This window comes from Malaclemys terrapin, chromosome 1 (genome assembly GCF_027887155.1).
Source record: "Malaclemys terrapin pileata isolate rMalTer1 chromosome 1, rMalTer1.hap1, whole genome shotgun sequence".
Taxonomy (NCBI): domain Eukaryota; kingdom Metazoa; phylum Chordata; order Testudines; family Emydidae; genus Malaclemys; species Malaclemys terrapin.
This window is the reverse complement of record NC_071505.1, coordinates 46,143,490-46,170,078: the sequence shown is the minus strand read 5'-3', so window position 1 is coordinate 46,170,078 and position 26,589 is coordinate 46,143,490. Positions and strand designations below refer to the sequence as shown.

At 43.1% G+C, this 26,589-nt stretch overlaps 1 protein-coding gene across 1 annotated transcript in view; it reads right to left on the bottom strand.

Annotated features, from left to right (window-relative positions):
- CTTNBP2 (cortactin binding protein 2) overlaps positions 1-26,589 on the bottom strand; it is a 193,730-nt gene that overhangs the window by 41,763 nt on the left and 125,378 nt on the right. Inside the window, 5 exon segments of the mRNA XM_054023582.1 lie at positions 4,750-4,849; positions 4,929-5,015; positions 19,700-19,779; positions 20,264-20,359; positions 25,892-26,167. Of these exon segments, the coding sequence (XP_053879557.1) occupies positions 4,750-4,849; positions 4,929-5,015; positions 19,700-19,779; positions 20,264-20,359; positions 25,892-26,167 (639 nt within the window).

Below are 26,589 nucleotides of genomic sequence, written 5' to 3'. Positions count from 1 at the left end.
ATCTGACATATATGTTCGTAAAACGTCCCCTGTGGTCCATCAGTGCTTGCAGCACCATGGAAAAGTACCCCTTTCTGTTAATGTACTGGCTGGCCTGGTGGTCCGGTGCCAGGATAGGGATGTGAGCTCCATCTATGGCCCCACCGCAGTTTGGGAATCCCATCGCTGCGAAGCCATCTATGATCGCCTCCACGTTTCCCAGGGTCACTACACCTTTGACAGCAGTACATCAACGATTGCCTTGGCTACTTGCATCACAACAACCCCCGCGGTAGATTTGCCCACGCCAAAGTGGTTCGCGACTGACCGGTAGCTGTCTGGCGTTGCAAGCTTCCAGAGGGCTATGGCCACTCGCTTCTGGACAGTCAGGGCTGCTCGCATCCGGGTGTCCTTGCGCTTCAGGGCAGGGGACAGCAACTCACAAAGTTCAAGGAAAGTTCCCTTCCGCATGCGAAAGTTTCACAGCCACTGGGATTCATCCCAGACCTGCAGCACTATGCGGTCCCACCACTCAGTGCTTGTTTCCCGGGCCCAGAATCGCCGTTCCACGGCATCAACATGACCCATTGCCACCGTGATGTCCTCGGCGCTGGGTCCCGTGCTTTGTGAGAGGTCTGTGCTACTCTCAGACTTCAGGCCCTCACCGCGGTGCCGTAGCCTCCTTGCCTGACTTATCTGCATCTGCCTCAGGGAAAGGTGGATGATAAGCTGCGAGGCGTTGAGAGCGGCCACAACTGCAGCGATGGTCGCAGCGGGCTCCATGCTCGCAGTGCTGTGGCGTCCGCGCTGTCACTGACTAGAAAAGTGCGCGAACTGATTTCCCGCCGGCGCTTTCAGGGAGGGAGGGCGGGAGTGATGGACGGATGATGACAGTTACCCAAAAGCACCCTCGAGACCTTTTTTTTAACCCAGAAGGCATTTGCGGCTCCACCCAGAATTCCAATGGGCAGCGGGGACTGCGGGAACTGTGGGATAGCTGCCCACAGTGCACCGCTTCCAATGTCGACGCTTTCCCCGTTACTGTGGACTCACAAAGTCGAATTACTGTCCTTAGCGTGGACACACACGTTCGACTTTGCAACATCGATTCCAAAAATTCGATTTAAGTAAAATCGAACTACTCTCGTAGTGTAGACATACCCTTAGATAGCATTTCTTTATGTCCAATTCACCAACACTTCTCTTTGTGTGTTAAACTCTAAGGTATTATTTGTAGTGACTTTGGAAAATGCTTTTGGATACTATTTACATAGGTGTGGGAACTAGCCGTGTGGGGGGTGCTGCAGCACCCCCAGGCTTTATGTGGGGCTCTGCTTCTGCCCCCCCCAAGGTTCATCTAGCCAAGTATCCTGTCTTCTGACAGTGGCCAATGCCAGGTGCCCTAGAGGGAATGAACATAACAGGTAATCATCAAGTGATCCATTCCCAGCTTCTGGCAAACAGAGGCTAGGGAAACCATCCCTGCCCATCCTGGCTAATAGACACTGATAGACCTATCCTCCATAAATGTATCTAGTTCTTTTTTGAACCCTGTTATAGCCTTGACCTTACAACATCCTCTGGCAAGGAGTTCCACAGGTTGACTGTCCATTGTGTGAAAAAATACTTCTGTCTGTTTGTTTTAAACCTGCTGCCTATTAATTTCATTTGGTGACCCCTAGTTCTTGTGTTATGAGGAGGAGAAATAACACTTCCCTATTTACTTTCTCCACACCAGTCATGATTTTATAGACATCTATCATATCCCCCCTTAGTCGTCTCTTTTCCAAGGTGAAAAGTCCCAGTCTTATTCATCTCTGCTCATATGGGAGATGTTCCATACCCCTAATCATTTTTGTTGCTCTTTTCTGAACCTTTTCCAACTCCAATATATCTTTTTTGAGATGGGGCAACCACATCTACATGGAGTATTCAAGATGTGGGCATACCACGAATTTATACAGAGGCAATATATTTTCTGTTTTACTATCGATCCCTTTCTTAATGATTCCCAGCATTCTATTTGCTTTTTTGACTACCAGAGAATGAAGCACAAATGATAAATCACAAAAAAACTGTGTATTTTAAAACAAAGACCCTGCTTAAGAATTCTGCTTATGCTTTTCTGTATGAGTTCCCAAAATTTCTCATCCCAATAGGAATCTCAAGAACTCATCCTCAGCTATTACTTGTTTTATTTTTTTAAATAAAGTGATAATGGGCCAGATTCCCAGCTTGTGTAAATCATCACAGCTCTGTCAATATAAATATAAAAAAGCCCATTAAAATGCAGTGTTATGCTAGTACTTAAATCAGAAAAAAAAATAGAAAAAAAAGTTACCTGTTTCATGTCAATTTTATTTATTTTAGAACCCTATCCTGTTAAAGTTAGTCAGTAACAACCAGCAGTTTGCCCCAGTCTCATCAATAATATTGTACCAACACCTGCCTTCTCATCAAACTAGGAAGGCTATAGGATTCTATCCACAGAAATATGATGACCTGGGAAAAATAAAACACATTTAACTAGCCTAAATGCTAAATGTATTCTCTCTTCTTTACCATTTCTTCATTCACCCCCAATTTTTTTGTCTATTGCATTTTCTTTTTCTCACTGTTTCTCTCTTTATTACAAATAAAAACAAAACAAAACAAGAAACCTTACAAGGCAGAGCAGAATCCCATTATGTTCTGCTCTATGCTCCTTTTCCCCACATTCAGTTCCTCTTCTATGCTCTACCTTCCTTAGTTTTTCCTCCCAATTGTTTTTACCAAGTGTGGTGTTAGTCCATCCTGCCTTCCTTATCAGCTTTCATTACTTAGCCATCTCTCTTTTTTATTCTTCTTTACTGGTCATCCCAAAATTATAGTTAAGGCATGCTGACCAGAACCATTTCAAGAATAAGTATGCTGCTCCAAAATATCTGTTGTGGGATATTTCAATCCTTGTATAACTGTTTATCATTGTTTTAAAAAGTGGTTCACATTACACTAGCAACAGGAATTTAACTTTGTTCTGTAGCAATAAGACAAAATACACATGGATTGATGCCTACAGTTAGGCACTTAAATCCACATTTAAAATATCTAAAGAACAGGCCTGATTTTCAGAAGTGCTGAAAATCCATTACTCTCACTGACATTTGAAACTTTTAGCCAAGTGAAGAGAAGTATTTATTAAGTACTGGACAGCTTAAAGAAAATGTATGCAGCGAAAGCTCTCTTAAGGTGAAACAACGTTGTGTTAACGTAATACTATCCTAGTATTCCAAATACAGATGTGCTTGTATGCTGTTAAATGTAATACCATGGAAAACTGGACAATACAATTAACAATATTTAAACACACCACTTACTAATCAGAAAAAGATAATATTTGAGCAATAAATACTGAAGTATCACAAAAATCTGGGTTTTCAAAAAAGGCTATTTAGAACAAACAAATAAAAAACCCACTGATTTAAAAAGGACTAAAAGTGATCCTATAGAAATGGCTCACTACATTTATTCAGATCTCCCGGAATTGGAGACATTCATTGATCTCACACAGTCTGAAGCTTATTGTTTTAATAAACTGAAGTTGAAAAATGGCATTGTTCTAATAGCTGTTATGAAAAATTCCAGTAGACAGTAAAAGTACAAATAAATTCAAAACTTAAGAACTGGATAAGTAGAATAACTCTAGTTAATATTCCATTTAGGATAATCAGTATTTGTTTTTTTCTTTAATCCAGTTTATTGGATTTCTCTATATATAATTTCCTTGTTTTTTTTCCAGAAAATAATAACTCCAATGCTGTTTTTTCAACTACTTTATAGAATTTTTTAAAACTAGTTTTCATTGCTCGCGAAAGATTCATAGACTCATAGACTTTAAGGTCAGAAGGGACCATTATGATCATCTAGTCTGACCTCCCGCATGATGCAGGCCACAAAGCCATCCCAACCCCTTTCCCTTGACTCTGCCGTTGAAGTCCCCAAATCCTGTGGTTTAGAGACTTCAAGTAGCAGAGAATCCTCCAGCTAGCGACCCCTGCCCCATGCTGCGGAGGAAGGAGAAAAACCTCCAGGGACTCTGCCAATCTACCCTGGAGGAAAATTCCTTCCCGACCCCAAATATGGCGATCAGTAGAACCCCGAGCATGTAGGCAAGATTCTCCAGCCAGACCCTCATTGGCCATTGATACTATTTACCAGCAATGGCACGCTGTTCATTTGACTAAAATCATGTTATCCCATTAAACCATTCCCTCCATAAACTTATCTAGCTTAATCTTAAAGCCAGACAGGTCCTTCGCCCCCACCGTTTCCCTCGGAAGGCTGTTCCAATATTTCACCCCTCTGACGGTTAGAAACCTTCGTCTAATTTCAAGCCTAAACTTGCTGATAGCTCTGGAGAATAAAGTGCTGTATTCAGCCAGCAGGCATGATAAAGTAGCAATGTTCTTATATTTCTGGTTCAACATTTCTGAACCTTGGAAATCAAGTGAAATGTTCACTAACATAAGGAAACATGAAAGGGGACAGGAGAAAAAATATTAAGAATCCATTAATGTAAAAGACAAAGTTTACACAAAGCTCATTTCTGGACTGCCATCTTTAGCACTAGCTCACTTGAGAGCCTTGTTTCCTTCTCCAGAATTTGTGAGATTTTCAGAACTCTATTAAAAACATGCCATAGGCTATACAGCGTGCTTTAATGTTTCTTCCAAAAGCATCTTTAGAAGTAGCCTTCTACTGATCAAAATAGATCTGCTGAAATAATCTTACCATTATTGATGAATAATTCTGCAAGCTGCTCCTTGGAGAAATCAGCATCCACTTCAACTTTAACAATTTCACAGGTGAATCCAGCAGCCATTTGCTTTTTCTGTGTTGAAAATTCACAGGTTTAGGGAAGCTTTACATTCTCTTTCTAGAATTATTTATTTTGTATGCTTGTTTAATACCTTCATACAGAGTGCTATCTGATGTGCTATGTAGTCTTGCAAACTTCCTTCTGGACCATGAAAGATGACATTATGGTATTGTTCAACCTACACATAAACAAAGTAAACTTTACATGAATATTCACAGACCTGGATATTTTTAATCCAAACAAAACAACCAAAACCCAAGGGGTTAGGTATATGTGAAATTTTCCACTTCACAATCATGGGGAGGAGGGATAGCGCATTGGCCTGAGTATTGGCCTGCTAAACCCAGGGTTGAGAGTTCAATCCTTGAGGGGCCATTTAGGGATCTGGGGCAAAAATCTGTCTGGGGATTGGTCCTGCTTTGAGCAGGGGGTTGGACTAGATGACCTCCTGAGGTCCCTTCCAACACTGATAGTGTATGAAACTTATGCACCTTATAATACAGTGTTCTACATGTGCAGTATTGGTGTGTTGCAGCTTTTAAAGAGAGATTTTTACATAGAAATAACATGGGATTGTTCTTAATTTATAAAGCTATGCGAAAACATTCTTTTGTCCCATCAATGGTTGAATTTGACACTCCCAGACAATAGGGACAGGTTACAGTTAACAATTAAATCCAATGACATAGAGTGGGCAGAATTTACAAGAGAACACTTCAAACCCAAATTAATTCTATAAAAACCATCAACATTTAAGTTTTCGCCACATTTATTTTAAGTTGAGGCAAAAACTACTCCTCAAACTCTAAATATATAATTTATACTAACAATATAGGAACCCAGTGTCATAATATTTAGAACCTGTCTGCCTAAATTTAATTTGACCACTTGGATTATAAAAAGCATGCTGAAGAGGCAAAGAGATACCTGCTCTACAAGTGTGAAAAGTAAACCAAATATCCCACATTCATATTTAAAGGTAGCTGCTTTGGGTTTACTACCTATTATCTAAATTCATCAGTATCTCTTATTTAAGAACAGGATTTTTTTTCACTGTATAACCATCTTGCTACTTTTATGTAACCAATGGCCGGGAACAGCGAACAGCAGCCACTGGGAGCTTCCAGTGGATTACCCTGATGGGCTGCATGCTGAAGGTTGCTGACCCCTGATCCATACTATTATAATGCACACATTTAAAAAAAATATTTCCAGTTCTCTATGATGATTTTACTTCAATGTGTTTTAATTTTTTTTAACTGAATGACAAAGCTACAGCTTTATCTCTAATTGAAACTCACAAATGCACTGTATAATGTTCTGGAGAACTAAAATCCATTTCAAATCAAAATTACTTGTGGGCCTTCACTTTGTAAAATGATATTAGCTTAGTGCTCATGTGTAATTAGCTGTCAAGGGAGCACAGTTAAACTACTGGGTAATTGTCAGACTCCTGCAAACAGCTGAGATCTAAGGCACACATTGTTTACGTAATTTACCAGCAGAGGGCTCTGGAGGTATTTTTTTACTTGGGTTTTAATTATGTTTAAACTGGCTCTATCGCTATGAAAACAATGACGTCCAAAAGCTAATTTACCCAGATTTGCTTTCTCATCAGTTTTCATACACCAAATAACTTGTGTAACAAAAAATGATATTTTTTTATACAAATAAAGCTGCTGCTCAGTAAGGAATAGGGTTGGTTTCTTTATTAATGGCTGATATGAACCAACTTTAATTTTGTTTCCTCTTTAAAGTTGCTAATAATCACCTGCATATTACATTTCAATAAATCAATCAAATTGGTAGCTAATAAAAATGAATTTAATTACTTCATTTCCATGCTTACAATTTATTTTTTATGTGACAGAAAATAAGGGATTGAAGGAAAAATGTCCTTTTGAAAAGAGAAAACGTTATTTTAAGTGTTGTCCATACAGTACATGCTGGAGTTTTAAAAAATATCTTTTAACTATAATACTACTCCCCTGCATACTTTGCTCCCCCTGTTCCCCACAAAGACAAATCAGAACAGTCCTGTGAATCCTAAAAAAGGTGCATGGAAATTATAAAGTACTAGTGGAAAAATGTCAACATTTTTGACTGTCAGGTTTTTTGATGTCCAGAGAACAAGTTAGGGCCATTTTGAAAGAAATAATGAGTTACATAGTTTTTCATGAACCAACGGATTGATTAATTCAGTTCAATGTCTCATACTTTTCAGCCAAACATTCACTTCATCCCATCAGAAAGCTCAAGCATCCCACTTCACAGTAATATAATCTATACCTTACCATATGTACTGCACTAAACAAAAACAAACAAAATACCAGCATTAAAAGACAGCTACCTTTTTTCGTAACTGGTGTTCTTCGAGATGTGTTGCTCATGTCCATTCCATATTAGGTGTGTGTGCTCGCCACATGCACCATGCCAGAAGTTTTTCCCTTAGCAATATCCGATGGGGACCAGCTCTGGTGCCCTCTGCAGTGGTGCCCGCATGGCCTGGTATAAGGGGTGCCACTGGCTCCCCCCACCCTTAGTTCCTTCTTGCCAGAAACTCTGACAGTGGAGAAGGAGGAAGAGTTGTGGAATGGACATGAGCAACACATCTCAAAGAACACCAGTTACGGAAAAGGTAACTGTCTTTTCTTCTTCGAGTGCTTGCTCATGTCCATTCCATATTAAGTGACTCCAAAGCAGTACCCATGGAGGTGGGTAGGAGTTAACGGACGTGTAGGTTGCAACACAGCTCTGCTGACCCCAGTGTTATCCCTGGACTTCTGAGTGATGGCATAATGGGCCATTAACGTGTAGACAGAGAACCACGTTGTGGCTCTACAGATATCCTGGATAGGTATGCGTGCCAGGAAGGCCGCTGAAGATGCTTGTGCTCTAGTTGAGTGGGCTCTGACAATTGGCAGCAGTGGAACCCCCGCCAGGTCTAACACGAGGTTAAACCAATTGGAAATCCTCTGTGAGGATACCAGAAGGCCCTTCATCCTATCCGCTGTAGCGATGAAGAGCTGAGTTGATTTACAGAAAGGCTTGGTACATTCCAAGTAAAAAGCCAAGGCCCTTCAGACGTCCAACACATGAAGATGCCTCTCCTCATTGGTCTTGTGCGGTTTAGGACAGAACATCAGGATATGGAAGGTAGACACCACCTTCGACAGGAGGGCCAGGTGGGACCGCAGCTGAACCCCGTCCGGGTGGTTCCGAGGTCAAGGCTTTAATTTCAGAAACTCATCTTGCTGATGTCACCACCACCAGGAATGCGACCTTCCATGACAGGTGGAAAAGGAAGCAGGAACCCAGCGGCTCAAAGGGCAGGCCTGTGAGCCTAGAGAGGACCAAGTTAAGATCCCACTGTGGAACAGGAGTCCATACTTAGGGAAAAAGTCTCTCGAGCCCTTTAAAGAATCTGACAGTCATGTCATGGGAAAACACCGTCTGTCCTTGGATTGGCAGGTGAAAAGCGGAGATGACCGCGAGATGCACTCTAATGGAAGAGTGTGCCAGGCCCTGGTTCCTCAAATGAAGTAGGTAATCTAGGACAGCCTCTATGGAAGAACGCGAGGGAGAGATGCCACGCTCGGACGCCCAGCAGGAAAACCTCGTCCACTTGGCCATGTAAGTCAGTCTAGTTGAGGGCTTCCTACTTTGCAGGAGGACCTGTTGGACCTCCTCTGAACAGGTCCGCTCTTCCGGGTTCAGCCACACAGCATCCACGCTGAGAGGTGGAGGGACACAAGGTTGGGATGTAAGAGCCGACCATGATCCTGTTACTGCAGGTCCAGTTAGTTGGGCAGGGGACAGGGGAGGGCCGCTGACAGGTTCATGAATGTGCCGAACCAGAGCTGGCGAGGCCACGCCGGGGCGATCAAGAGAGACAGGGCATGAGTTAGCATGATCTTTGCCAGGACCTTGGCGATGAGTGGGATCGGAGGGAACACGTACATCTGGCCCCCTGACCATGACAGGAGGAAGGCTTTGGAGAAGGAGTCCTTGCCCAGACCTTGCCGAGAGCAAAACAAATGACATTTTCTGTTTTGCCTGGTGGCGAACAAGTCCACTTGAGGAGTTCCCCACCTCTGGAAGACCATGTAGGCTACATCGCAATGGAGCGACCACTCGTGGTGAGAGGAGGAGAAGGCCCTGCTGAGGTGATCCGCTAGCGTGCTCTTGACGCCAGGTGGATCTCATGGTCGATGCAGAAGTTCCAGAGCCGGAGAGCCTCCTGGCAGAGAGCCGATGATTGCGCTCCCCCTTGCCTGTTGATGAACAGCATCAAGGCTGTGTTGTTCGTCAGGACTATCACCATCTTGCCTAAAAGGTGAGGTAGGAAGACACCACACGCCAATTGGACCACTCTGAGTTCTTTGACATTTATGTGGAGTGCCATCTCCTCCAGGGACCACATATCCTGGATCTGAAGAGCTCCGAGGTGCACACCTCAGCCAGGGTCCGGGGCGTCTGATACCAACTTGATGGAGTGAGGGGGGCTGTTGAACAGAACTCCCTCAAGGACCTTCTCATAGCGAAGTGAGTACTGCTGGGGGAATGGTCATAATTTTTTCCAGGTGATCCCCGGACTAGAATAGGATAGTCGTCAGCTATTGCTGCAGGGGCCGCATGAGGAGCCTGGCATGGTGAATAACGTATGTGCAAGCTGCCACGTGGCCCAGCAGACGCAGGCAGACCCTGGCTGTAGTCAGGGGAAACACAGACACCTTCACGATTAGGTCTGTCAAGGCCTGAAACCTTTCAAGCGGTAGGAACGCTCTCGTGCAGGTTGAGTCGAGCACAGCTTCGATGAATTCTATCATTTATACTGGAACTAACATGGACTTTTTGTTGTTCACCAGTAGGCCCAGGGAGAGGCAAGTGGCTTGCAGCACCACAATGTCCCTTTGGACCGGAGACCTGGAGCTGCCCTTGACCAGCCAGTTGTCGAGGTATGGATAGATGAAAGAATGTGTCCTTTAAGTCGAGGGTGGCATACCAGTCTCCCGGATCCAGGGAGGGGATGATAGAGGCCAGGGAGACCATGCAGAACTTCAGTTTCTTTAGGTACTTGTTGAGGTCTCGCAAGTCCAGAATGGGGCGTAGACCACCTTGGGATTAAAAAGTATTGGGAATAAAATCCCCTGTTCCTATACTCTAGAGGAAGTTCCTCCACCGCCCATATCTGCAGCATTCCTTGGACCTCCTGCGCAAGGAGAGTCTCATGAGAAGGATCCCTGAAGAGCGACGGGGAAGGGAGGTAGAAAAGAAACTAAAAGGTGTAGCCCTGCGCCGCTGTGTTCAGGGCCCAGCAGTCTGAGGTTATCATGGTCCATGCAGGTAGGCAAAAGAAAATGCGGTTGGAAAAAAACAGAGAAGATGGATCCGGGGAATAGACTGGTAGGTTGCCCTCAGGGACACCCTCAAAACGGTCGCTTGGCCCCTTGCTTATTCCGGGTGGAGCCCAACTGAGCAGGGGGTGGAGGGTGGTGGCTTGGGCAGCACTTGTAGCCATTGGCCTTCTTGTGAGGCAGGTCCTACAAGACTGGCTCCCTTGTCCCTGAGGCTGTTGCGGTTTGAACCACTTATGTGCTGGGCCTGTGATGTACAACCCTGGTGTTTTCAGGGTGGTATGGGGGTCCTTTCAACCGTGCAGCTTGGTATCAGTCTGTTCTGCAAATAGGGCCTGGACATCGAAGGGAAGGTCCTGAATCGACTGCTGAGCCTTGGTGGACAAGCCCGAGAGAAGCAGCCAGGAAGCTCGCCACATGGAGATTGTGGAGGCCATGGTGCAGGCTGCAGAGTCCGCCGCGTCGGAAGCCACTTAGAGGGCTGCTCTGGCCGCCGTCGTGCTCTGCTCGAGGATCACCCAGAATTCCTTCCTGGATCCTTTGGATAGTGAAGCCTTGAACTTGGCCATGGCCTGCCACATGTTGTAATCATAGTGGCCAAGGAGGGCCTGATGATTGGCCACTCTCAATTGCAGGCTGGAAGACGAATAAATCTTATGCCCAAAAAGATCCAGCCTCCTTGAGTCTTTATTTTTGGGGGTAGCCCCGGATAGACCTCGCCTTTCTCTGTGGTTAACCACCTCAACCACAAGGGAATTGGGGGCCGGGTGGGAGTATAGGTACTCATGCCCTTTTGTTGGCACACGTATCGTGTTCAGCTCTTTTAGAGATTGGGGGCAAGGAGAAGGGAGTCTGCCACAGGGCGGTGGTAATCTTTGATACCCCCTCATGAAGGGATAGGGCCACTCTGGCAGGGGCTGAGGACATCAAACAAAGAGTCAGAAGGTTCTTCCAACTCCTCAGCCTGGAGCCCCAGGTTAGATGCAACCCTCTTCAATAGTTCCTGGTGCGCCTTAGAATCATTTTGAGGAACTGGGTGAGGGGGCTCCATGATAGCCTCGTCTGGCGATGAGGAAAATGCCAGTACCGCAGGAACCTTCACATCCACTGGTGGGCCAGCAGTCTACTCCCCTGGGTCCTCCTGGACCTGTGGGGTCCTTACCCCCTCAGGCACTAGAGGGGTGGGATGCTGAGGCCGCTGGCCTGTCTGAGGCTTCCAACACCGAGCGTGCAGCCTGGGAAGGCTGGGTGAACCCTCAGGGGTTCCATGGCACTGGCCACTGTGCCTGGGGCCCTGGGGCAGGTTTCAGTGCTGATGATGTAGGCAGCACCGCAGGCACCAGAGGCTGTCCCGCAGTTAGGGAGCCCTGCTCGGTGCTGAGCTATAGCCGGAGCAGTCACTACCCAGTAACCAGGATCGGGTGGAGTGGCAGCTCTTATCTGATCAGTGCCGGTCGCTGCGCCTGGAGGCAGACCTGTCCGAGTGGGACAAACGTCTTGGTTGGAGTCTCGGGGACAGATGGTGTTCGGAGGATCGGCATCAGAAATCCGGTGATCTATGCCTTACCCTACCCGACCAGTACTGGGTCCGGGAGCTATCACGCACCGATTGCAGGGAGGAACTCCCTGAACATGGCGATCCCAGTCTTGGAGATCGACGATGGTAGTCCAGTGGCTTCGATCCCTGGATCAGTCCCAGGATCTGTACTGAGCTGTCGGCGATGTGAGGGGTCAGTCTCAATGCTTCTGCACGGGGTGCACACCTCGGTGGATCTGCGCCAGGCTACCAGCGAAGTACACCTTGAATCCTGCTGTCTGTGCACAAGGTCTGGGGACTGAAGAGGGCTCCGTTAAGCCTGCTTCTTTGAGGCGTGATGGCTTTTGGAGGGGGAGCAGTGGTGGGACATTCCTCGCGATGGGGAACAGTGTCGCTGAGGCGGGGACACAAGCGGAAGTCCCAAGGTGGGTTTACCCTGAGACCTGGGTACCGCTGGAGCCGGTGTGGGTGGCACTGGAAGCGTCAGGGTCTCCTGAGCTGCCTGCAGAGCCTCGGGCGTCGACAGCACTTGGAGCTGCCGGAGGCCTGTACCGCTATCTGGATTGCAGGCAAATCTTGGGATGGGCTGCACCAGTCAGCGTGAGCTGGGGCCCAACTTCCCAAAGGGGGCATTGAGCTGCCCGGGGCAGGTCCTTACTCGCTCCCAGCCCTATCTTTTCCCTTGCGGGAAGTAGGGGATCTTCCCCTCCTTGTCTTTTTCGGCTTCTTGGCTGGAGTCATGGAGGGGGACCGGTGCCAGCTCATGGATGGCGCCGGCAGAGCGCTGTGCACTGACACCACGGTGCTCGGTGCCAAGTTGGGCTGTTGCTCCGGTGCCGGAGTGAGTTCCGACTCTATCAGGAACACCTTTAAGTGATTGTTCCACTCCTTTTTCATCCTAGGTTTGAAGGACTTACAAAGACAACACTTGTCGCTTATGTGCCACTCGCCCAAGCACTGTAAGCAGCTAGTAGGCGGATTGCTGACCGGCACAGGCCATTTACAACGACCGCAGGGCTTAAACGATCACATGCTCCGTCCCCGAGCTGAGTCCCATTCGGGATTAAGGAAGAGTTCGAGAACTACTACTAAGGGTAACTAATTCAACTACTAAACATGTACAACTATATTCTTACTTTGCCTCTGACGAAGTGGGTATTCACCCACAAAAGCTTATGCTCCAATACATCTGTTAGTCTTAAAGGTGCCACAGGACCCTCTGTTGCTTTTTACAGATCCAGACTAACACGGCTACCCATCTGATACTTAACTATATTACAGGTTTTCAAAGTTCGCAAGAACAGAGAATAAAACAATGCTAGCCTAAGCAGCAGATGTTCCAGCACCATCACTGGCAGTAAAAAAGAACTGAGGGTGGAGGGAGCCAGCGGTGCCCCTTATACCATGCCATGCGGGCACCACTCCAGAGGGTGCCAGAGCTGGTCCCCTATGGATACTGCTAAGGGAAAAACCTCCAGCAGCAGTGCATGTGGCGAGCACACACACCTAATATATTAATATGAAATGCCCTTGGGGCATGGAATATACCTGTACAGCATTGCTAATGAAGAACATATCACAGATGCCAACCTATTACTTATTATTTGTGTAGCATAATCAATATGCTAGGTGCTTTTCAAATGGGTATGAAGCCAAGGTCTCTAACACAAGGAGCTCACCATTTAAACAAAGTACAAATGAAAGAAGAGGGATTAAGTAGATGCAATGGAAATCAATGTTTACGAACAATGGAAATGAGCATGCGTCTTGTGAGTTCCTTGATTTTTGTTTGGAAATCGTTTGAAGTCACTGTATGCTCTTCATTGCAAAGGTCTTTTGGAAGAATAGAAAATTTCTTAATGAAATTTCTTTCTCTCTTTCTTTCTCTCTTTTTCTTTCTATTAGCAGCATCTCCCACAATTCTTGATGACATCTGGGCTGCTCTCCACTTTCTGCAGCTCATGAAGACAGATCAGAGTTTGGAGCTGCATGGTGTAGCCATGCTCTCTCAGCTCCTGATTTCTTCCAAATGAGTTATTCCCAAACTGTAAAACCGATATAACATTAACAAATCTTACAGAGATAATGAAATAACTATGTACAGTAGACAAAGGAAGACAGTCCTATTGTAATGACTCCACTTAATCTCTGACCCTGGACTTATGAGCCATCCATGTGGGTAGAAATGTGAGAAACACTGTTAGAAGAAAGGAAATTAATAATAATAAATTTTCCATTCTGCAGCCCAGCATCTCCCACATTTCTTGACATCTAAAAAGTAGCGAGCAATGAACAGAGGTTGGGAGGGTTAAGAAAAGGGCAGAAAAAGGGAAAACGGTATTCCTCCTACCAATAATATTTGCTCAAAGGACAAAATCATTTCCAGGCCATCGCCTGTAGCACATTCCTGCCAAAGGAAGCTTCTGCAGTGGATGGGAAGTCCACCTTGTAGCGCTTGATAAAGATGGTAGCACTTGACCTGGTGGCCACCTTACACTTTCTACTGAGGATGCATTAGCTTTTTCTACCCACAAGGTCTCCAAGGATTGTGTGGAGTGTGCCCATACCTCTTCTGAAACCAGAATCTCCGATGCCTTTCGCAATACATAGTTTAATCCAAGAGTCAGCAACCTTTCAGAAGTGGTGTGCCGAGTCTTCATTTATATTTAATTTAAGGTTTTGCATGCCAATAATACATTTTAAGTTTTTAGAAGGTCTCTTTCTATAAGTCTATAATATATAACTACACTATTGTTGTATGTAAAGTAAATAAGGTTTTTAAAATGTTTAAGAAGCTTCATTTAAAATTAAATTATAATGCAGAGCCCCCTGGACCAGTGGCCAGGACCCGGGCAGTGTAAATGCCACTGAAAATCAGCTCGCGTTCCGCCTTCGGTACGCATGCCATAAATTGCCTACCTCTAGTCTAATCCAACTAGCAAGAGAGGACCTGGAAGCTCTGAGTCATTGGTATTTCAGATAGCAGGATACAAATGGGCCCCCTGATCTCCTTGTGGATTCTGTACATTTGAAGTACATTTTCAGAGTCTTTTTGACATCTAAGATGTACCACTTCTCCTCAATGGGATGCTGTGGATTTGGACAGAATAAAGCTAGAACCACTTCTTGGGAAGTGTGGAAAGGAGAGTCCACCTTCGGGATAAACAATTCCAGAACTCTGAGCACCACCTTGTCCTTATGAAACTTGTAATGAGGTTCCTGCATGGAGAGTGCTGCCAGCTCTGACACTCACTTGGTATATGTGATGACTATCAGAAATCAAGTTTTGATGGACAAATAAAATGCGGATATTGATGTCAGTGGTTCAAAGTGATGGTTTGTCAAGGGTCTCAATACAAGTGGCAATCACTTGGGAAAAGGAGATCTAATCACTGGTTTGGCCATCTGGACTGCCCTAAGGAATCTGGCTACCTAGGTGTTCCTGCCAGGAAATCTTTAGATCCTGTGAACATCATTTTACTAGGGGCATACACGATGCACAATGATGCTGGGTTGGAGACCTTTGTTGAAGACTTCTTGGAGAAAATTCAGATAGAGGAATTACAGAATTTGCTTCATGTTCCTGGCACCGTCGCAAAACCTGGTCCAATTAAAGAAGCATGTTTTCAAGGTTGATACTGTTCTAGAAGAAAGAAGTGTTCTGGTGACTCTGGAGGATATACCCACCAATATTAGTGGTTCCCTTTCAATACCCAGGCTGTTAGGTGCAGACACTTTGGGTCCAGATGAAGTAGAGGGCCTTGGGAAAGGATTTCTGGTCTTTTGGGGAGCTTAGTGGTGGTCCCAATTTCAGCTCTATCAGGTCCCAAAACCAGGGGTTACCAATATTACTGTCCTGTTCTAATTTTTTTTCTGGATCACCTTCCCTAATAATGGAAAGGGCAGAAATACATAGAGGGGGCCCTGTGGCTACCTGTTTCCATAGATCTGGGGTTCACTTCCCTGGGGAATTACTTTGATTTCTACACATTTATGTGCTTCTTAAATGGTTAAGGAAAGGCCAAACAATTGGATGATTAACTAGACCTCCTGATTCAGGCACCACTTGCAGCTGTTCACCTTGTGCCTGCTGAGTTAGTCTGCCTTTTAGTTCAGGTCTCCCCCTTTATGTGAGTTGCCCTGAGGGAGAGGAGAGAACTCTCCACCCACTGCATGATTTCCATTGCTTCAGCCTGTAGTACTGGGCTTCTTGCTGCCCCCTTGGTTGTTCACTTATGTGACTGGGATCATGTTGTCTGACAATCAGGATGTGGTTCTTCTCTAAGCTTTTTTGATGTTATAATAAAGCCATACTCCTGCAGGAGATTCAAGGTCGAGGATTGTAGTTCTGTGTGCTGTTGCTGGGGGCAGAGTTCTGATTAAGATGTTGTCCGGGAAGGTGTATAGGTGACGTGAGTCTGCCTAAGATTTCCACCACCATCTCTGTAAAGATCCCGGGGGGCCAATGACAAACTGAATGGGAGTGTCCGATATTGAGACTGCTACCTGCCATTGGCAAACCTTAGGAACCTGCAATGGCCTGGTCTTACTGGGATGTGGATATGTGCATCTGTCAGATCCATTGAAGTCAGAAGATTCCCCTGGGGACAGGGATGACACTGTAGCAGTTAGAGTCTCTATCTGGAACTACATTTCCTTCATCCACTTGTTGAGCCTTTTGAGATCTGGATTGGCTCACACTCCTTCCGTACACTTCTAAATGATAAAGATGGAGTAGCACCTTTCTTCTGAGGGAATGCTCTCTATTACTCCCATATCTGGGAGGTGAGAAATCTCATTCTGGATTAGAGTTTTACAGAGTTGTTCAAGATGTTCAAGGGTGTGATGCTGTCTAACAGATTGCCAGCTCAGGCTAGAGCAACAGGGCAATTCACTTGTGTGTGAATATCAAAGAAATGTTAAAAGGTCTTAGTGTGTTCAAGCCAATTCACTTGTTCGAATAGATCAAAAATGTTGATTGTACTGTTTTCACTTATCTGTATGCTGTTGTCTGCTATCACATGTAATTACATTATGTACACCCTTCAGTGAGATAATCCTAGATCAAAGGTGTGTTAGTATTAGGAGGAAAATTTATTTAATGTGTAAAACTTAATGAAAACTAATGAAGGATTGTTTTTGGCTATCACATTGTATTTACATTACATCTGCCCATCACATGAGACTGGAGCCTGGAAAATGTAAAAGATTGCTAACTTCAAAGCATGGATTGTTATGTTCGACACTGAAAGCTCACAAGCTCCGTTTTCATTTAGCCAACAAAGGAAGAGCCCCACTGTGAATGAAAATACTCGCCTAATTGCCTTCCGTGGAAGACGCTATAATGTTGAATCCAGGGATATATATAAAAGGGGTAGGCAACCTATGGCACGTGTGCCGAAGGCGGCACGTGAGCTGATTTTCAGTGGCACTCATGCTGCCCAGGTCCTGGCCACCGGTCCGGGGGGCTCTGCATTTTAATTTAATTTTAAATGAAGCTTTTTAAACATTTTAAAAACCTTATTTACTTTACATACAACAATAGCTTAGTTATATATTATAGACTTATAGAAAGAGACCTTCTAAAAACGTTAAAATGTATTACTGGCACACAAAACCTTAAATTAGAGTGAATAAATGAAGACTCGGCACAGCACTTCTGAAAGGTTGCTGACCCCTGATATATAATATATACCTATCTCACAGAACTGGAAGGGACCTTGAAAGGTCATCAAGTCGAGTCCCCTGCCTTCTCTAGCAGGACCAAGTATGGTCTCTGACAGTTCCTCCCCCGCCGGATCCCTAAATGGCCCCCTCAAGGATTGAACTCACAACCCTGGGTTTAGCAGACCAATGCTCAAACCACTGAGCTATCCCTCCCCCCGGATCAATCCTGTATTGATGAGCTGCCATGGACACTTACAGAGCGCATTCCAGATGCAAAGACAGAAATCCCCAAAATCATTTTGGGCAACCCTGAGAGACTTATGGGAAACTAGCAGATTACTACATCTTTGCTATCACTTTGGGTTTACAAATTTGGACTCACCTGTTAATGTACTTTACCTGCTTTAACCTCTTAATAACTCATTTCTTTTTCTTAGCTAATAAACCTTTAATTAGTTTACTAGAGAAATTTACTTTTCAGCATTGTTTTTGGTGTGAGATCCAGAGTATTCATTGACTTGGAGTAACCGACCCCTTGGGGTTGGGAGTAACCTAATGTCAGGTGATTTGGGGTTTTAATAACCTTTCAACACAAAGTCTAGTTTGTCTGGGAGGTAAAGAGGGTCCTGAGAGAGCATAAGTGGACTGTCTGTGACTCCACGGCAAGACTAATATAGTAATCCAGGAGTGCATGTTTGTTATTGGCTTTGTAAAATCTCATAGAATATACCACCAACTTGGTGTGTCTGCCCTATTTTCTGACAGTCTGATCTCAGATTGGCACTCTCAGTGGTGAGCCTACCAGACAGCGTGACAGGGGTCTGGATGAGAAATGGACAGGGTGGAGCCCATAATTCAAGTGAGTATTCCTGACCCACTGGTCTGGGGTCGAAGCAACCCATTCCTCCAGGAAATGGGAAATCCTGCTCCCAATCTTCAGCTTCAAGGGGAGACCTATGCAGTCTCTGTTACAAATGGACGGGGACTTTGGGAGAGGCAGGGTTTCCTTGGGGCTTTCCTCCCAAGCCTTGGTTCCATGGCATTCTTCTGGAGAATCTGCTGTCTCTTCACTTGTATTCCGCAAGGCCAAAGGCCGAAAAGAACACCTTTGTCTGAAGGCCAGTCCGCATTCTCTTTTAAAGACATGGTGTACTGTTGGAAGGAACTGTTAAGATTTTGCGGCATTGTCTATCACTAACTTGTATAACTTCTCTCTGAAAAGCAGGGCTCCTGTGAATTTGGCAAAGCACAGCACCCACTTTGAGTGGCTATCCATCTTCCAGAGCTGTAGGTGGCACCTGCTCACTGAGCTGGAGGCCATATGTTTGCCTGAGAATCTAATTACATCCATTGAGGTGTCAGCAATGAACGTTGCTTCCCAGGTAATTTTTTTTTAAAATAGAGCCAAAGTGAGAGTGCTCTCTGCCTTTGAGAGCTCTGAGTTTTCCACCCAGTAGAGAGATGCTCTCAAAAAAAACAAACAAAAAAAGCTGCTAGTGATGCCCTGAGAAAGCTGAGGAGGCCTCACAGTCTTTTTTTGAGAGTGGCATCCATTTTTGTATCTGGGAAGTCCTTAGGCTAGAACTTCACTTCTGAGGAGATAACCATATCTTTAGCCAGGGACACTATGGCAGCGTCAACTTTTGGTATCTCAGTAATTGGGACTTTTGGTTCCTGGATCCCGCAGAACCTAAGATAATTTCTGTTAATGTGCTTGCCCATGTCTGTCTTATCCCAATCATTCTTCATTACTTCCTTGCAGTGTAGAGGAATTGTGGCCTCAGGGGAGGATTTCAATGGGAGGTATTTGCTCAGAGGCTTACTTTCGGAATTTTGATGACGATGATGAAGATGATAATGCGGAAGACAATGACTGACATTCCAGGGTCCCTCAGTCGGAGATGAGAGAGATGCCAGCCATAGGGTTAAAGACTTTGCACTCTCTCTATCTGCTATTATATTTTAGTGTTTGTGGGATTATTTATTGGTTTAGTGGATTTGTTAATAAAAGAAATTGGTAAAAATTGCAATTGTGTCTCATGTGCTTCTAGGGTCTCTTATTCTAATGATACTGATTATAATATTCCTGATGCTACTAAAAACTGAACCTTTATTGACCACTGAGGTCTAAGAGATTAATCAATAATCAATATTAATCAATCATCGATCCATCGATAAGGCGACAAAAGACAGAAACGGAGGGTGAGATGGTAGAAGCACTGCAGACTGGGTTAAGCAGGGGTTTTCACATATGCCTAAAGGAGATGAGAGCCAGCAGACAGATGTTGGTCTGGTACCTACCAGCCGGAGGTAGTTCTGCAGTATCTGAAGGTGGATCATAGATGCGTAAGTCACACTGTTTAAGCAGCCTTCTTGAGGACCTTTAAAATACATATATTATTATCTAATACCTGCAATCCTCATGATTTATAAGAATGTGTAATAAACAAACAAGCATTCCTATACTAGCTATAGTGAGACCTTGAAGAATCTCTAAGACTCTATTTGGACATCACATATTCAATCAGAGTTGCTAATCAACTTCTTTTATCATGAAAAGAATTACCTGTATCTTGTAATACAGGTTTAAAAGGTACTATGGGTGATATAGATATTATAAAATAACCGTACCTATGGAGTTTATAGCTCCTAAGTGCTATCGCGTGTTTCTAAACGCTCTAGGTCCACATATCTGCTTTTAACCAAATTAAGTGATAATTATTTTACTAACTGAATGTCAAATTTATGGGAAGCAGGAAAGTCGTATGAAATTCTAAAGAAAAAAATGGTAGCAAATGATACATAATCTCTATTACTATGGAATTTTTCAATTTTCAAAAACAAAATAGTTGCAAATGCCTTTACCGAATAAAAACACTGTTATGTGTTCTGTTTTATTCCTCTTCAAAAAATCCCACGGTGCCTGTGGAAAAATCTGACCTGTTGACCATGGAACATTTCCTGTTTAAAAAAAAAAAAAGAGAGAGAGAGAATGGAGACATATACATACTATATCTGCATACACCCCACCCCACACACAGCACATCTATCACCGGCACAGAATGTGTACATATATATTCGGTTCTTCTATTTTGAAAAACAAATCAGTTCCATGTATAAAAACATGTAATTATTTTATATATGGGTGATAACATTTGAACATTTGCTGTTGTATGCAGATTAAAACAATAGTTTAAAATATCACTTTGTAATGGACCTTTACATTTAATATATTAAATAGTAAACATTGAATAAAACCATGGTAATTTGCTTGATTCAAAGCATAATATAGGGGGGGAGGGATAGCTCAGTGGTTTGAGCATTGGCCTGCTAAACCCAGGGTTGTGAGCTCAATCCTTGAGGGGGCCACTTAGGGATCTGGGGAAAAATCAGTACTTGGTCCTGCTAGTGAAGGCACTGGGCTGGACTCAATGACCTTTCAAGGTCCCTTCCAGTTCTAGGAGATAGGATATCTCCATTAATTAATTTTTTAGATGAAGGGCCTGGTCTGAATGACTATACAAGATATAGGGCAATGGAAAACCAGTGCAAAGTGACCATAAAATGCTACCAATTCTGATTTGCACTCACTTCTTGTGTAAAAAGCTCAGAAAGCTGAAGGGCAGCATTTTAAGCATACTTTGCACTAGTGCAATGACTACACAAAGGTGCAGGATAATGGAAAATCAGGCTCTAAGAGATGCTTGAATTTTGTGGTGCAGTGGCTGTTTATGAAAAGATGGGCAACAATGAAAAAAGCAGTTTTATTTATATATTGGCCAGACACCTTCATGCAGTATGGTTTTCCCAGTATTGTTCCATGATTACTCTAAGCTGGAAGTATCATACTGGAATAACAATCTGTTAATTTTCCTGATCAATTCCTAAGTAGAGCTTTCACTGAAATAAAATGGGAGTTCTCTTTTGCCTATACATGTAAGTATCAGTCAGGATTCATTACAAAAACCCAAGCACAGGATTTTATAGAAGAGGTTTTGTTTTTTTAAGGTGTAATGCTGATCCCTTCTTTTTGAGGGCTAGACTGAGACAACACAACTCTTATTGACTTAGGATCTCAGGGCAGACTTGAAACCTGGGCCCCAAAGAAGATATAAAAGTGCCTTAATCCACTAAACCACCCACACAGCCAGAGTTAAAGAATGCTTTCATGTAGGCATGTTCTAAGGTTTATTGGATAGGATCTTAAGGCAGTTCATAAGAACATAAGAATGGCCATACTGGGTCAGAACAATGGTCCATCTAGTCTAGTATCCTGTGTTCTGACAGCGGGCAGTGCCAGATGCTTCAGAGGAAATGAACAGAACAGAATTTATTGAGTGGTCCATCCCCTGTTGTCAATCCCAGCTTCTGGCAGTCAGAGGTTTAGGGACATCCAGAGCATGGAGTTGCATACCTGACCATCTTGACTAATAGCCATAGATGGACCTATCCTCCATGAACTTATCTAAGGTCTGGTCTATACTACCCGCCTGAATCGGCGGGTAGATATCTACCTCTCGGGGATCGATTTATCGCGTCCCGTTGGGACGCGACAATCGATCCCCAAATCGGCGCTCTATCTCCACCAGCGGAGGTGGTAGTAAGCGCCGCCGACAAAAAGCGGCAGAAGTCGATTTTGCCGCCGTCCTCACAACGCGGTAAGTCGGCTGCAATACGTCGAATTCAGCTACGCTATTCACGTAGCTGAATTTGCGTATCTTAAATCGACTCCCCGCTGTAGTGTAGATGTACCCTAATTCTCTTTTGAACCCCTTTTTACTTTTGGCTTTCACATCATCTCCTGGCAATGAATTCCATAGGCTGACTGTGCGTTGTGTGAAGAAGTACTTCCTTATGTTTGTTTTAAACTTGCTTCCTATTAATTTCAACTGTAGACCCCTGGTTCTTGTGTTATGTGAAGGGGTAAATTGGACTTCTTTATTCACTTTCTCCACATTATTTATGATTTTATAGACCTCCTTAGTCATCGCTTTTCCAAGTCAAACAGTCCCAGTCTTTTAAATCTCTCCTTATATGGGATCTGTTCCATGCCCCTAATCATTTTTGTTGCCCTTCTCTGTGTCTTTTCTAATTCTAATATATAATTTTTCAGATAGGGCAACCAGACCTGCATGCTTTATTCAAGTTGTGGGTGTACCATGGATTTATACAGTGGCACTATGGCATTTATTGTCCTTATTAGCTATCCCTTTCCTAATGGTTCCTAACATTGTTAGCTTTTTTGACTACTGCACATTGAAAAGATGTTTTCAGAGAACTGTCCACGATGACTCTAAGATATTCTTCTTGAGTGGTAACAGCTAATTTAGATCCCATCATTTTATATGTGGAGTTGAGATTATGTTTTCCAATGTGCAGTACTTTGCATTTATCAACACTGAATTTCAAGTGCCATCAGTTTTGTGATATCCCTTTGTAACTCTTCGCTGTCAGCTTTGGACTTAACTATCTTGAGTCCTTTTGTATCATCTGCAAACTTTGCCATCTCATGCTTTACCTCTTTTTCCTGATCATTTATAAACATCACTGGTCCCAATACAGATCTTTGGAGGACCCCACTATTTACTTCTCTCCATTTGGAAAACTGACCATTTATTCCTACCCTATCTTTTAACCAGTTACTGATCCATGAGAGGACCTTCCCTCTTATCCCATGACTACTTACTTTGTTTAAGAGCCTTGGTGAGGAACCTTGTCAAAGAATTTCTGAAAGTGCAAGTACACTTTATATCCACTGGATCATCCTTGTCCATGTTTATTGACCCACTCAAAGAATTTAAATCGATTGGTGAGGCATGATTTCCTGTTAGAAAAGCTAAACTTCCCCAAGTTGACCCTTCCTCAACAAATCGTGTTCATCTGTATGTCTGATAATTCTGTTGATTATAGTTTCAACCAATTTGTCCGGTACCGAAGTCAGGTTTACTGGCCTGTAATTGCCAGGATAGACTCTTTAATGTTTTAAAAACATTGGTGTTATATTAGCTATCTGCCAGTCATATGGTACAGAGGCTGATTTAAGCAATAGGTTACATATCACAGTTTTGCAATTTCATATTTGAGTTCCTTCAGAAATCTTAGGTGAACCCCATCTGGTTCTGGTGACTTATTGCTGTTTAATTTAGCGATTTGTTCCAAAACCTCCTCTTAACATCTCAATCAGCTCTGATTTGTCACCTAAAAAGAATGGCTCAGATGTGGGAATCTCCCTCATGTCCTCTGAAGTGAAGACCAATGCAAAGAATTTATTTAGCTTCTCTGCAATGCCCTTATCTTCTTTGAAAGCTTCTTTTAGCACCTCAATCATCCAGTGGACACACTGATTGTTTGGCAGGCTTCCTGGTTCGGATGGACTTTAAATTTTTTTTGCTTCTGATTTTTGTGTCTTTTGCTAATTGCTCATCAATTTTTTTTGACCTGCCTTGTTATACTTTCACATATGACCTGCCAGAGGCTATGTTCTTTTCTATCTTCCTTAGTAGGATTTGACTTGCAATTTTTAAGTGACGTCTTGTCTCTAACAATCTTTTGTACTCTATTGTTTAACCATGGTGGCATTTTTCTGGTCCTCTTACTGTTTGGGGTTTTTTTAAAATATATTTGAGGTATATATATCATTTGAGCCTTTATTATTGTGTTTTCTAAAAAGGTGCCATACAGCTTGCAGGCATTTCACTCTTGTAACTGTTCCTTTTAATTTCCGTTTAACTACCCTTCTTATTTTTACATAGTTCCCCTTTTTGAAGTTAAATGTTACTATGGTGGATTTCTATGGTATTTTCTCCTTACAAGGATTTTAAATTTACCATATATACTCATTCATTAACTTGTTCGTTTATAAGCCGACCCCCGCAAAAGGGATAGGTAAAGATAGCAAAAACTGTATGACCCTTTCATAAACCGACCCTATATTTCAGGGGTTGGAAAACTTTGGCTCCCAGCCCATCAGGGTAAGCCGCTGCTGGGTCGGAACATTTTGTTTACTTGGAGCGTCTGCAGCATTATTAAATGTCAGGTCTGTGGCGCCACTTCCTGCAGCTCCCATTGGCTGGGAACGGCGAACCGCAGCCACAGGGAGCTGAGGGGCTCCATGCCTGCAGACGCTCCAGGTAAACAAAACGACAATGTATTAGATATTCAATTAAATGATTCCATAGAGTTTAAAATCATCAAATTTTGGTGTAGACCCGTTTATAAGCCGATCCCCGCTCTTTGATGCATCACTTTTTTACCAAAAATATTCGACTTATGAATGAGTATATACGGTAATTACATTATGGTTGCTATCACCAATTGGTTCAGCTATCTTCACCTCTTGGACCAGATCCTGTGTGCCACTTAGGGCTAAATCAAGAATTGCCTCTCCCCTTGTGGGTTCCAGGACTAGCTGTTCTAAGAAGCTGCCATTAATGGTGTCTAGAAGTTTTCTTTCTGCATCCCATCTTGAGGTGACATGTTCCCAGTTAGTAAGGGATAGTTGAAATCCCCGATAATTATTTGGTTTTCTGTTTTTGCAGCCTCTCTAATCTCCTGGAGCATTTCACAATCACTGTCATCATCCTGGGCAGGTGGTTGGTAGTATTTTCCTACTGCTATATCTTACTATTCAAGCATGGAATCCATAGAGATTTTATGGTAATGTTTAATTTAGATTTTTACGCTATTTGACGCTATGCTTTCTTTCACATATAATGTCATTTCTCCACTAGTGAGACCTATTGTCATTCTCATATATTTTGTACTCTGGAATTACTGTGCCCCATTGATCATCATCATTCCAACAAGTTTCTGTGATACCTATTATGTCAATATTCTCATTTAATACCAGGCACTCAGTATCTTAGTATTTAGACTTCTTGCATTTGCATACAAGCACTCATAAAATTTGTCAATATTTAGTTGTCTGCCATGTGATGTAATTGAACGGGACTCTTTCATTTGACTGTTTCTCTTTAGTTCCTACCTGTAATCTGTCAGCTTCTATCCTCTCCTCTTTACTAGGATATAGAGTATCCCCTTGAATGAATCCCCCCCTAATGGATGTGTCTGTCAGAATTGTCTGCTCCTCCACACCTGTCAGCTTTTCCTCAACATGTAGTTTAAAAACTCCTCTATGACCTTTTTAATTTTACATGCCAGCGAGCTGGCTTCATTTTGTTTTAGGATGGGCTCCTCCTTTCCCAAAAGAGAATTTCCTTAGTCTCTAAGGTTTAAAGCAACATATCAAGAAACCTCATCAAATATTTTCATCCAATTTTATTTTATTGGGTAAGTAATACTTAAGGCATAAAAGTGTCTTAATGCAAATGAGTTTTTTTGTGTAATGAATGCAATCATGATGACCTGACCTAGCCCAGAAGCTGCCACAAGTAATTTTAAATATACTTAACTAAGGAATTAACAACATATCATGCACCCCACAAACAGGAAAAAGGTTTTGCTTTTCTTTCAAGCAACAGTGATGATTCATACCTATTTTGATGGATAATATACTGCTTGCACTGAGGCCAATGTTGGATTCTGCAGCATTATTAAATGTCAGGTCTTCTAGACTCCTCCATCCATCAGAGGTGATTGCTTGGAAATGGTTTGTCACCGCCTGACTCACTGCTTTTGAAAAATCATCCCATGATGTCTGTTTGCGGATATTTAAAGAACATATTGTGTTTTCTGTGTCACAATCCTCTGTACCACAGTAGGCTAGTTCTATTTCACTGACTGAAATCCTTAAAGGTACTCTAAGAGCATCTATTAAAAAAAAAAAATTAGAGAACTTAAGATAGTTAAAATCACACAAAAAACACAATAAAAGAGCTATTGTAAATAAGATTAATAATATGAAGTACTTTTACATCTCAATAGCCCTTGGAGACAGACAAGTATTATAACATCTATTATTCATTAGGGAATATGGAGAAAGAGCATGGACCATACCACAATGCAAAACAGTCATAAAACCACTATTAAATTACAGATTATTATACAAAGCATTCAACATCACTACCTTCATTTTATAAGTATCAATAATACACTATTGGTCTACAAGACAAGCTTAAATAATCTTTCATTTCCTCTTTCCAGATTCAAATTCTTACAGATTTAGTCATATGGCTAGTGGTTTCTAACATTTCATTTTCTAACAGGGAGGAGCTTTCATTTGTGGTTATGCA